Source organism: Dendrobium catenatum, unplaced genomic scaffold, assembly GCF_001605985.2.
Source record: "Dendrobium catenatum unplaced genomic scaffold, ASM160598v2 fragScaff_scaffold_1034, whole genome shotgun sequence".
In the NCBI taxonomy this organism is placed as follows: domain Eukaryota; kingdom Viridiplantae; phylum Streptophyta; class Magnoliopsida; order Asparagales; family Orchidaceae; genus Dendrobium; species Dendrobium catenatum.
Genome location: NW_021319496.1, coordinates 27,714 through 40,833, shown reverse-complemented (window position 1 = coordinate 40,833; position 13,120 = coordinate 27,714). Strand labels below are relative to the sequence as shown.

The 13,120-nt window shown below is 36.7% G+C and overlaps 1 protein-coding gene across 1 annotated transcript; it reads right to left on the bottom strand.

Moving 5' to 3' along the window:
* Positions 1 to 896: 896 nt before the first annotated feature.
* On the bottom strand, positions 897 to 3,047 carry LOC110103493 (leucine-rich repeat receptor-like protein kinase PXC1). Its single transcript, XM_020832237.2, has 2 exons — positions 1,667 to 3,047; positions 897 to 1,597 (listed from the first exon to the last, which is right to left on the bottom strand). The coding sequence occupies exons 1-2, from the start codon at positions 3,045 to 3,047 to the stop codon at positions 897 to 899; spliced, it is 2,082 nt and encodes a 693-aa protein (XP_020687896.1).
* Between the last annotated feature and the right edge of the window lie 10,073 nt (positions 3,048 to 13,120).

Genomic DNA, 13,120 nt, shown 5'->3' with positions numbered 1-13,120 from the left:
TTGTAGAAACTAATACAGAGAAGAAGAAGAATAAAGATTTTATTATCCAGTATCTCTTTCCATGTACAGGGATAAGTACTTATAGAGCATTATTAGGATACAGAGAACGTATTTACTAAACAGCCATTAGGAGTAAATATAGAGAGATATAAGTATGAGCTGGGCTATTCTAACAACTTTGATGTAATTAAATATTATTATTATTTAAAAATTATTATTAATTTATAATTCTACAATCAATTTTAAATGCAAGTTAATTCTTAAATGTTTTTGCTATAAATTTATCACTTTACTATTTACCTTTTTTTTATTTCTTCTTATTTTGAATCACATTATAGAATATTAAAATTAATCATTTTAAATTAAATTTGTTTTGCTAAGTTGATGCTAAAAATCAATTAAAAAAAAAAAGTTGATGCTAACCCCATGCTCTAAAAGAAGTATATTTTAAATATGAATTAATATGAGCCAATAATTAAAAATTTTAAAGTAATTTTTTTTTATCAATTATGATTTTAAGAATATTTCTCATAAGTTATTTTAATATGATAATTATAATAATTATTTATAATGATAAACTTATTTAATTTATCTCTTAATTAAAAATTAAATATTTAATTAGAATTTTTAAATAATATTAATATATTTAAAAAAATTTAAAATTATTTACGTGCAGTTGATAAGCATGGAAATATACTAATAAAAAAAAAGATTTAAAAAAAAACACACACAAGAATTTAAACGAATTAAGATAAAATCAGATCATAGATTCATCTTAGCGTTAATTAAGATTCCAAATGCAGACACAGTTTTACTTGCCGAGAAAGAGACGATACTGTAATAAAACATTATAAGTAGCTGATTCTAAATTGAAGAAAACCGAACTACAATCACATTCACTCAGTAAGCGCGCAGCTATGACGACCATCTTCTGTCGCGGTGGTCGGAATTGAAGGTGAAGCAGAGACACGCCGAGACTGAATCAGTTCGTTGTCGTCGTCGTCATCATCGCCGGCGAGCGGTGACTGCTCGACTCTGATTTCTTGTATCATTCTCACCACGTCAACCATTACTGGTCTATTAGCCGGCTCCCGAGCCACGCAAGCCAGCGCTACGTGAAGCATAGCAACCATTTCCTCCTCAATGTTTTTATACCGCATTAACTCCGCATCAAACACCTCCGCCGTCCACTCTTCCCTCACCACCGACCTCACCCAGTCCGGCAAGCTCAAGTTCAGTCCGCCACCACCACCGCCACCGATGTCAGCCCTGCCTGTCAGGACCTCGAGAAGCAAGACGCCGAAAGCATAGACGTCTGCCTCCTGAGAAAGCTTTCGAGTTTCCACCTGCTCCGGCGCTGCATAGCCGGCCAGTCTGGCGGTTGCATTCAACGGATTGAGAAGCAGAGATAGCCCGAAGTCGGAGATGCAGGCCTTGCCGTTCTTATCGAGTAAAATATTGGAAGATTTAATGTTTCCATGAGGGATTTTTGAAGAAATGTACTCTTCGTGGATGTAAGAGAGCCCTTTCGCCGCGCCTAGAACCAGACTCACCCTTGTCGTCCAATCCAGCGGCACTCTCCCTGTTTCTCGTTTCCCTACTTAATTTTCATGGAATTAGTGATGGGAAGTTTAGTAATTATAAGATGAATTGCAGAAAAAGCTACCGTGGAGAATAGAGAAGAGTGTTCCGTTGGGGAGATAATCGTATATCAGAAGCTTCTCCTGTTTCGCGTAGTAGTAAGCTCGGAGAGGGACGATATTGGGGTGAGAGAGACGGCCGATGAGATTCATATACTTGTTGAAATCCTTGAAAGCGCAAGGATTCGCGTCTTTGAGCCTTTTCACGGCCACCATTTCGCCGTCTTCGAGCACAGCTCTGTATACCGTTCCTATACTCCCCTTCCCCAACATCTCCGCCGATGCCCGTAACAGTTCATCTAGTTCAAATCTCCTCCCTTTCTTCTTCCCCCTCATGTTTCCCATTCCTTCGGTCTTTTCAAAAAATACCAGCTGGCTCTGTGCCTCGGTCGCGCTTCCATCGTCGCTGTTTCTTTCCGTTCCTTTCTTCTTCCTTTTCCCGCTGCTCCTCTTCTCCTCATCATCGTTGGAGAAAGAATTGCCGCTGCTGCGCTTATAGTTTTCTCGTTCTCCCTCTTCAGCGTCTACTTTTCCATCGTTTTCACCTAGGTGACCAGCGCAACAGCAGTATGCGAAGAGCAAGAAACATAGAAGTGAAAAGAAAGCAATATTCCCCATCACAATGCTAATAATTGCACCGGTGCTCAATCCCTCTCTTTCCCGCCTTTCCCCGGCGACGGCGATGATTGAAGGTGAGCGCGGCACAAAGCTAGGTTTGGAAGGAACCGTAGATTGAGAAGAAGGGGAGGAAGAAATAGAAGGATGAGAATCACGCGGAATGAAGGAACAGAGAGGAAGGTGACCCGTCGGTCCGCAGAGCCCGGCATTACCCGTCACCGCCGCCAGCCCGAACTTCTCCAGCACGCCATCAGGCACTCTTCCAGAAAGCTGATTGTTAGACACATTAAGCTGCACTAGTTTCGGAAGTATCACAGTCAGATCTGGAAGCCGACCGGATAACAGATTGTTCTGAAGACGAAGCGTGAGTAAACGAGTTAGGTTAGCTAACGCCTCAACAGGAATAAAACCCTCTAAATCGTTGTCGGAGAGGTCGATCCGGAGAAGCCGACTCAGTCGGCCAATGGCTGTAGGGATCTCGCCGGAGAGATCGTTACCCGAGAGGTATATAAATTTGAGATTCCGAAGAGATAAAAAGAGGGGGAGAAGCGTGCCATTAAGCCGATTTCCATGGAGATCGAGAACGCGAAGCTGGTCGAGATGGGAAAGTGAATCGAGCGAGCCGCGGAGATCAAGCGATGAAAGAAACAGCGAAGTTACTCGACCATCCGAGCAGTTAACACCGCGCCATTGGCCAGCGCAGGCGTCGGAGGTACTCCAGTTAGCAGCGAGAATGCCGTGGACGTCGGCACGGTATCGGAAGACAACAAGGGCTTCGGTGTCGGTCATTGCGGATAGTGAAGGAATGTGGGTAAGCAGTAAGAGGAGGAGGAGGTGATAGAGAATAGGAGAAGTCATGAGGAGAAGCAAGAGGTCTCGAGGGTTTCGAAAGAGGTAAAGAAGAAGAAGAAGAAGAAGATCGAGATGTGGATCCCTGCTGCTTTAGCTTTAAAGGGGAGTAGAGTATCTTTTGGTTTGAATGTCGGAATTGATGGCTTAGGCGCGAGAGCGGCGTGATGGTGGTGAGACCACGAGGAGTTCTTTTGGGCTTTTTGGTGGTACGAGTCGGGCCAGCTGGCCCGCTTTAGCTTTGTAGTGCCTGACAAATCGGGTCGAGTTGGATAAAGCAATAGGCGGGCAGCGATGATCACGCCGGTAATTATTAGAGAATAGTACGAGATAGTTCTGGGTTTAACGAATTCAATCTGAAATCCAGGTTATAACTTTTAGCTGTTTGGATAAGAATGGCTTATAGGGGCTGTTTTTTAAGTTCAAGTATCACTGTTTAAGTTTAATAATAGGCGGAATTTTTAAAAGATTACTGTTTAACCTAAGAAACGCAATTAAAAAAAATTTAAAGTTATAAAAAAACTCGAATTCAATTCGGGATTTCTCAGAAAAAGCAAAACAAAATCGGGTTTTCTAAGAAATCCCAAAGCCAGTTAGAAACAGAATTTCAATTTGTTTTTCCTATAAAACAAGGCAAATTTATTAAAAAATAGTATGTTTTAATATACCTAAGAGGAAGAAGCAGCCGCCGAAGATAATTTGAGGGGGAGCAAATACCGAATTTATGCATTACTAAGTTGGTAAAAAGGAATTTTGGTTTCATAGAATGTGGAAAATCATTCTCAAAATTCTAATTAATGTGGAACACTTTTTTCACATTCACGCTTTTTTCTTTGGGAAAATTTGGCCGGTATATTAAGTAAATGTAAACATACAAGTAAAAACTAAGATCTACACCAAAAGAAGGAGAAGCTCACATGGAGCTCAAAATTGACAAGAATTACAAATACAATCAAGACCAGAAGGAACAAGAGCCTAAAAAACCAACATGAGCTGGAACTCAGTCAAAATACATCTCATCATAAAGAGATCCATAATTGAAGGCTCCCTGGTTGCCCAAAGACCATCCAAAGGTATCCAAAGTGAATGCGGACATCATTGTCCCAGGCTCTACCGCAAGAAAAACCCACAATGTGAAATAGTACCCAACGAAGATTAAAGCAACTCCAGCAACTTGATTTCATTTCTCCATTTACAAATTTTAGCAAAAATATTACTCTTAATCTTGCGAGGGATAGTAATAGAATTACTAGCATTCGTATCAAAACACCTCTCATTTCTTTCTCTCTAAATATAATAAATAGCATAGCAAGTAGCTAAGAAAAACAATATTTTCTCATCAGCAGAGAAAGTATCCTTTGCACTAATCCATTCTAGCATGTAAGCAACATTAGGCCGTAAAAATAAATAGGCTGCCCCTAGAATAAATCTTACAATAATTGAGGAGTAATTGCACTCAAAGAAAAGGTGTGCCGGTCTCTCAAATCCCGAGTGACAAAGCTTGCAAATAGAATCAATCATAATATTACGCTTAAGAAGAGTTTCAGTCGTTTTCAAACCATCCACTAGGCTAAGCCATCCAAAAACCTAAAAAGGCAAAGCATAGCATTTGTGCCAAGTATGCATAGCCCAAAAACACTCAGGCTCTTCTTTGTAAAACTCCTTAATAAAATCACCAAATGACGCCTTTTCATTATTACCTCAAAACAAACAGTTACCATAATTCACATTATTAGGAATAGAGATGATAGCAGAGACAATAGTTTGATCCAAATCAGCAGGCAAATTCCACCTCTCCCCAATAATGAAATTGCAAACCGTGGAATTTCAATTACCAGAAAAGTGGTTAGCCAAACAATCTACATTACACCAGCTGTCCCAAAAGAAAGCCATAGGCGTATAAGGAGTAATTTTAAACTTGAAGAGAGGTTTGGTAATAGCAGCCATTTCTTTAACAGATTTCCAGAATTTTATGGCATGTGCAGGAGGGGGTCACCAAGGAGAAGTATACTGAGGAATCAGCCACAAGGAGAGTGGAGAATTATAATTATACATCCTACAAATAACTGCACAGTTAAAACCAAATTGCAAAGCCTGCAAGGAATGCAATCCAAAACCCCCCAAAAGCTTAGGATTACAAACTTTATCACAAGCAACAAGATGCAACTTACAAGTGGACTCCACGTCTCCAAAAAATAAGAATTTGGAAGATAATATCTGATAAACTTCATAATCATTTTAGGTATAATGGAGCCTATGATCTAGTAAGCTATAGAGTTAAGAATGGTGAAATTAAGGAATTGTAAATGGCCAGCAAATGATAAAAGATTAGCCTTCCAACCTGATAGCTTTCGAATGATACTTTCAACCAAAGGTAAAAAATTGGAATTTTTGTGCCTAAAAAAAGAAAGAGGAATGCCCAAGTATGTAATCGTGGTACTAACATTATAAATGGATAGAGCATAGAAAATATTGGACATATTAAGCTCAGAGTTAGGAAACATAACCGAGCTTTTGTCATAATTGACAAACAACCCAGAAGCATTAGCAAAAGTCCTCACGTGTTGTGAAAGTTTATTACAACTAGCCAAATTCGCATTATCAAAAACAAGGAGATCATCAACGTACAACAAATGGGTGATGCTAAACCGATCCACCATAATTCCTTGAAAATCTCTATCATCAATCAATGCAGAGAAAGCATCCATTACTATATAAAATAGATATGGGCTAAGAGGGCATCCCTATCTCGACCTGTAGAAGAAGATAAATAACCTTCCAGAGCACCATTGATGAGAATAGAATAATTAACATTAGAGATACATGCTTTAAACTATTAAATAAAAGTAATAGGAAAGCCTTTCTGAGCTAATCTAGCCAAAAGGAATTCCCTAGAAATAGTTTCAAATGCTTTGAACTACAGGAAATTCAGCTATTACCGGCGGCCTAGACTGACGGATGTCTAGCCGCCGGTAATAACAACGATTTATCTAGCGGTTTGGCCGCCGGTTAATACCGGCAGCCTAACCGGGCGTTATTCAAGCATATGCCGCCAGAACTATCGGCGGTCATAAAATCACCAGATTAACCGTCGAACTTAAATATAACCGGTGGTATACCAGCAGATAGATCTGTCGGTGTTAAGTCATTTTTTACCGACGGCTTAAGCCATTAGAAAGCCACCGGTTAAAGCCCTAAAATGAAACAGCCCAAGCCTCCCATTTCATTTCATCTTCTTCCTTCTCTCTCTTCGGCCGTTCTCCCCATCGCCTTCGCCCGCCTCTCACGCGACCAAGCGGCTTTACAACCGCCGATGACCTGTCTCCGGCTGCCGACCCCACATCGGCTGCCCTCGAACTCCCACTGCAAGGCTGCCGACAAACACACCAGCCGGATCTCGTGCGCGACGCCGCCTTTGAGGTGAGCTTTTTTTATATGCTTCTTTGGTGATTATATGTTCTCATTAGACATTTGCAAGAGGTTGTACTAGTGTATGCTTTTTTAGTGATTATATTATTCTTGTTGATAAGACTAGAGAGGGAGTTGAAGGTAAACTTGAATTATGGAGGTCAACCTTAGAGTCTAAAGGCTTTCGTTTGAGTAGATCTAAAATTGAATATATTTAGTGTAATTTTAGTAATAATAGATCTATTGGGTGGATTGTGACTTTGGGTGATCAAGTCATTAATTAGAGTACATGTTCTAGATATATGGGGGCATTGTTTAAAATGATGGTGAAATAGATTGGGGATATAATTAGTAGAATTCGAGTGGGGAGGAATGCATTAAGTTAGTTCTGTGATAGAAAAGTCCCTCTCGAACTTAAGGAAAAATACTATAAGATGGTAGTGAGACTTGAATTTAAAGAGAAGCATAATGTTAAGTGTTGTAGAGATGAGGATGCTTAGGTGGATGAGTGGCTTTACTCTTAGAGACATAATAAGAAATGAAAATATACGTCAAAATGTTGGAGTAGCTCTAGTGGAAGATATGATTAGAAAGAGTCACCTTAGATGATTTGGTCACATAAAATAACAGCCTTCCGATGACCCGATTAGGAGAGTAGATGTATTATATTTAACCTATGTTAAGAAAAGGTAGAGATAGACTTAAAAAGATTTGGTTAGAAAATATTAGAAATGACATTCTTAGATGGTTTGGTCACATTAAACGGAGGCCTTCCGATGACCCGGTTAGGAAAGTCGAGGTATTAGATTTGGCTTATGTTAAGAAAGGTAGGGTAGACCTTAAAAGACTTGGTTAGAAAATATTAGAAATGATCTTTCTTTAGTAGATTTACATGAGAATTTAACTTTTAACATGACAAAGGTTGTTTGGCCAAGTACTTTCCTTATTCGGTTGGATTACATCAAGGATCAGCCTTAAGTCCATATATTTTTTGCTTTAGTCATGGATGTTCTCACTAGACATTTGCAAGAGGATGTACCTTGGTGCATGATTTTTTCTGATGATATTCTTCTTGTTGATAAGACTAGAGAGGGAGTTGAAGGTAAACTTGAATTATGAAGGTCAACTTTAGAGTCTAAAGGTTTTTGCTTGAGTAGATCTAAAACTGAATATATGGAGTGTAATTTTAGTGGAAATAGACATAGTTAGGGGATTGTGACTTTAGGCGATCAAGTCATTAATAAGATACACATTTTAGATATCTTGGATCTTTTGTTCAGAGTGACGGTGAAATAGAAGGGGATATTATTAGCACAATTCAAGTTTGATAGTTGAAATGGAGGAATGAATCGGGCTTGTTATTGTGTGATAGAATAGTCCCCCTCAAACTTTAGTAAAAATTCTATAAGATGGGGGCGAGATCTGCAATGCTTTATGGTGCCGAATCATTTTCAATAAATTAAAGAGAATGATGATTGGCTTGACCCTTAGAGATAGGATACGAAGTGAGCATATACGTGATAAGGTTGGAGTAGGTCCAGTGGAAGATAAGATTAGAGAGAGTTGCTTTATATGGTTTTGTCACATTAAATGGAGGCCTTCTGATGACCCGGTAAGGAAAGTTGAGGTATTAGATTTAACTTATGTTAATAAAGGTAGAGGTAGACACATGTGTTCTAATAAAAGATCCAAGATACATGGTTTTTTCACATTATATGGAGGCCTTCCTATTCAAGTAAAGTATACTTATTTTAAAGTTTAGCACCTACACTTGTTAAGGTTTACACATGTATTCTAATAAATATTTTCATAACTATATAGGGGGATATTTGCTTCAACGTCCAAATGACTATCCAAGAAGAGAGATATTAGATGTATAACAGATTTTTGCCGGATCGAAAAGGATTGACAGATGAATTTATACAGGGAGTTGAAACTTTCATTTAAGTTGCATCTCAACTATCTTCCTTTCAGTTTGATAAAACGTTTAGATGTCCATGTTCGAAGCATAAAAATCAAGCATTCCTTAAGCCCGATGATGTAAAGCTTGATTTATATCGTAGGGGATTTCTTCCAAACTACTCGATTTGAACATCACATGGCGAGTATGAGCCACACAGAGATGCTCATGCCGGTTTATCTATAGCTTATGAAACATTTGATGAAGATCAAATGAGTATACCCTATGAAGAATTTATTTCTGATGTAGAAGGTCCTAATTTAAGGGCTAGTGTGGAAAAGCCACCAAATGCAGAAACCCAAATTTTTTTTGAATTATTTTATGCAGATTAAAAATGAAATTGGGATGATTGCAGTACCCATTCAGAATTATCAATTGTAGTGAGGATGCTAAGTATTAAAACTGAGTATAATATTCCCCGTGATTGTTTCAATAACTTTATTGGTCTTCTCAAGGAAACTAATCAAACGAATAATTTAATTCCTTCATACTTACACCGAATGAAAAAATTAGTATCCATATTGGGTCTCACTGCTATAAAAATTGATTGTTGTATCAATGGATATATGATATAATACAAGGATGATGCAGCATAAGTTTATTGTCGCACCTGCAATGCTCCTCAATTTAAGGAAAACTCGGGAAAACAACATCGTCAAAAGAAATATATTTCATATTCCCATTTATTTTATTTATAAATCATTCCAAGACTTCAGCGACTTTATACGTCAATGAGTTCAGCAGGTCATATGAGATGACATAAGAAGAAAATAGCAAAAAGTGGTGTTCTTTCTCATCCATCAGATGCTGAAGCGTGGAAAAATTTTGATCGAGTGCATGCTTCATTTGCTACTGAATCCCGATATATAAGATTGGGATTATATGCCGATGGTTTTACCACATATAGTCAAATAGCTACATTGTACTCTTGTTGGCCAATTATATTAACACTATACAACTTTCCACTAGAGATGTGTATGACTACTCTGTACATGTTCTTAACTCTTATAATACCTGGACCACATAATCCGAAAGCAAAAATTGACATTTATTTGCAACTATTAATTGATGACCTCAAGTTATTATGGGAAGAAGGAGTGCTCACTTATGACATATTAATAAAATAAAATTTTCTCCTTCAAGCTGCATTATTGTGGACCATTGGTGATTTTTCAAATTATGGTATGTTGCCTGGCTGGAGCATAGTAGAAAAATTAGCATGTCCTTACTTCATGGAGAATAGTAAAGCATTCACACTAAAACATGGAGGAAAAAATACTTGATTTGATTGTCATCGTATGTTTTTACCTACTAATCATCTGTTTCGGAGGAATAAGGAAGCATTCGTTAAAAATAGAGTTGAGCGGTCGCCTCCTCCACTCAGATTAAGTGGTGATGATGTTTTACAGAGACTTTCTGAAATTCTAATAATTATTGATTTTTCAATGCTATCAAAGTCTAAATATATGAGATATGGTGTTGAACATAATTGGATTAAAAAAAGTATTTTTTGGACATTACCATATTAGAGAACTAATTTGATAAGGCATAATCTAGATGTTATGCACATTGAAAAGAACTTCATAGACAATATTTTTAATGTTAAAGGTAAGAGTAAAGATAATGTCAAAGCAATGATGGACATTAAAGAGTACTATAGACAAAAAAATCTAGAGTTAGTAACAACAACCGATGGTAAAATAATGAAGCCCAAAGTACTGTACTCTTTCACGTTAGAGCAAAAAAGATCAATATGTCAGTGGTTTAAAGGTTTAAAAATGCCTGATAGATATGCATCAAATATAAGCCGATGTGTTGACATGAAATCTGCAAGGTGATTTGGACTAAAAAGTCATGATTGTCACATAATTATGAAGGTTCTTCTTCCGATCATAGTATGTATGTTACCCTATTACATATCAAATCCATTGATTGAGCTTAGCATTTTCTTTAAAGACATATCTTCATCTAAACTAAGCGAGGATGCTTTACAGAGGAGTGAGGATAACATACTAATCATCCTCTGTAAGTTAGAAAAAATATTTCCCCCAGATTTTTTTGATTCTATGGAACATCTTCCAGTCTATCTACCTTACGAAACTAGAGTTGGTGAACCTGTACAATATCGTTGGATGTATCCTTTCGAGAGGTAAAATATATTTTTATTAATTTTTTAATATTTTTGAATAAGTTAAGATAACATATTTTTATTAACTTGATAATTATAATTGTTTAATAGATATTTAAATAAGTTGAAGAATTATGTTAAGAATAAAGCACGATCAGAAGGATCGATATGTGAAACATATTGTCTCAAGAAACCACTCACTTTTGCTCCTACTACTTCGAGCCCCATGTAAGGAGTACAAGAACAAAGATTGGTTGTAACATAAACTTTGATGTAGCAGAACAATCACATGCTGCACTATCAGTATTTAGAAATCATGGAAAGCCTAGTGGCAAATATGTTGAAAGATTTCTCAATGATTTAGAAATTAAAATAGCGCATTTGTATGTGCTACTGAATTGTGAAGAAGTTGAGCCAATCTTAGAGTAAGTTCTTGCATAATGTCAGTAATGAGTAATGTTTATTTAAAATACTAAAGTATTATTTGTCACAAGATATTTCGTAAGCAATTTTCCTTTGACAGATTCAAGAGATATTGAGCAAGTTGTTACAAATAAATTTTCAACTTGATTCAGATAATATGTGAGCTCATAAATTTTTAAAATTTAATTTAAATTATATCTTATTTATTACAAAAAATACTAATATTTGAAAATATTTCTAGGTACAAAACCCTGATAATAAATATTTCGATAAAGATCTGCAAGCACTAGCATTGGGTCCAATGAGAAAAGTAAAAACTTAGCCAATATATATAGTGAATGAGTTCAGATTTCATACCAAGTCGTGGAGTGAAGGAAGAAAAACTGAAAATTGTGGAGTATGTGTTAGAGGGAACACTCATGAAGAAGATGAGTGTGATTATTACGGTATTCTAAATGAGATTCTTGACCTGGAGTACCTAGGCGAAGATGAGAACTTTGTATGCTTGTTTAACTTTCAATGGTATGATCCAGTACAGAATAGAGGCACAACGGTTCATCCTGCGTATGGTTTAGTCGATGTAAAACATATATAGTAGAAGATACAGGAAGTTTAATCCATTTGTATTAGCAAGTCAAGCTATTCAAGTTTATTTCAGCAAATATCCCAGTGGTCGTATAGATAAAAAAGATTGGCTAGTTGTCATAAAAATAAAAGCACGGGGAATAATTGATCAAAAATACATTATAGCAACTACACATCAAGAGGATGAGATGTCAAGTTATAGGCCTGTTAAAATTGGGGAGATGCCAACTACAACCTCTAGTATTGAAATGCAGTTAGAAGATGTGAATAGTTCAACTAGCTCAAGCGAGGATGAAAGTGAAGATACCCTAGAGAGCAATGAAAATAGTTTTGATTCTGAGTAATTTTTGTAATTTAGAATTATAGTTTTTATAATTTAGAATTATCGAATTTTACTTTTTATAATATTTTGAATAGTACTTTTTGAATTCTGAGCAATGAAAATATTAATTATTTATTTGTATTATGACGTTCTTTATTTTTGTAATTCATTAATTACTTTATTAATTGCTTCTTTTATTTATATTCTATTATATTTAAAATTATAGAATTATATTTTTTTATTAATTATTTCTTTTATTTATACTTTTTATATGTTATAATGCTTTACTAATTACTTCTTTTAATGCAGATGGTTTCAGGTGACGATCCTCCTCATAAATCATTTGTCTCAAAGTTCCGCCGGAAGAAGTTAAGTGTTACTCCCAGCATAACCAAATAGCCTGATGAAGGTGAGGGACCTTCAGTTCCACCAGTTCTACCTACACCACCACCACCTAGGAGCCAGCAGTAGTCCTTGAGTGAGCAGGGTCAGGGTCAGTCAGATCCACCTACTGTTATACCACCACCCTTCCATGGTTACTTTCCTCCTCCTTCGACGAGTCCTCACTTTCTCTCTCCAGATCAGGCACATGCTTCTCCATTCTATCAATATTACCCCCCACCATCATTACAGGCAACAGGACCATCCACTGGTTCTCACCCTCCTTACCCCTACCCATATTATTACAAATACCCGGTGCAGCCAGAACATGGTGGACCATCTAGACCAGCAGTGGTTGGCACTGGAGATTATACAGCTGCAACAGATAAGCATCAATACATTGAGCCTGAGGGCAATAAGTAAGTTCAATTTATATTTTTAAGTTGATTGTATTTTGATATATTATATATTATTAATAAAAAAATTAACCTGTAGCTTCAATCTTTTAAGACCACCTACACACAAGACCCAAAATATTATAATGAATAAATATGATGCTCCTTACTTATCATAGAAGAAGATCCCAAAGGAGGTTAGGGATATGTTGTTTGGAGAATTTCAAGTATACTTATTTGGTATGAATTGAAATATTTGATTTAATTTGTACTAATCTTTTTGGTTATGCCTAATTTTTTATAGAAATAATTTAGGTTGTTGCTTGAGCATAGCATGAGAATCAGAACTAATTTTGAGAGGAGAGGAGCGACCCATCTCAGGGACATGTTCATGGATATTAGAAAGTCTGG

Coding starts and splice junctions, on each gene's coding strand:
- LOC110103493 (XM_020832237.2), bottom strand. CDS start 3,047: ATGACCGACACCGAAGCCCTTGTTGTCTTCCGATACCGTGCCGACGTC. Junction 1,598..1,666: donor ACTCTTCTCTATTCTCCACG/GTAGCTTTTTCT, acceptor AAAATTAAGTAG/GGAAACGAGAAACAGGGAGA.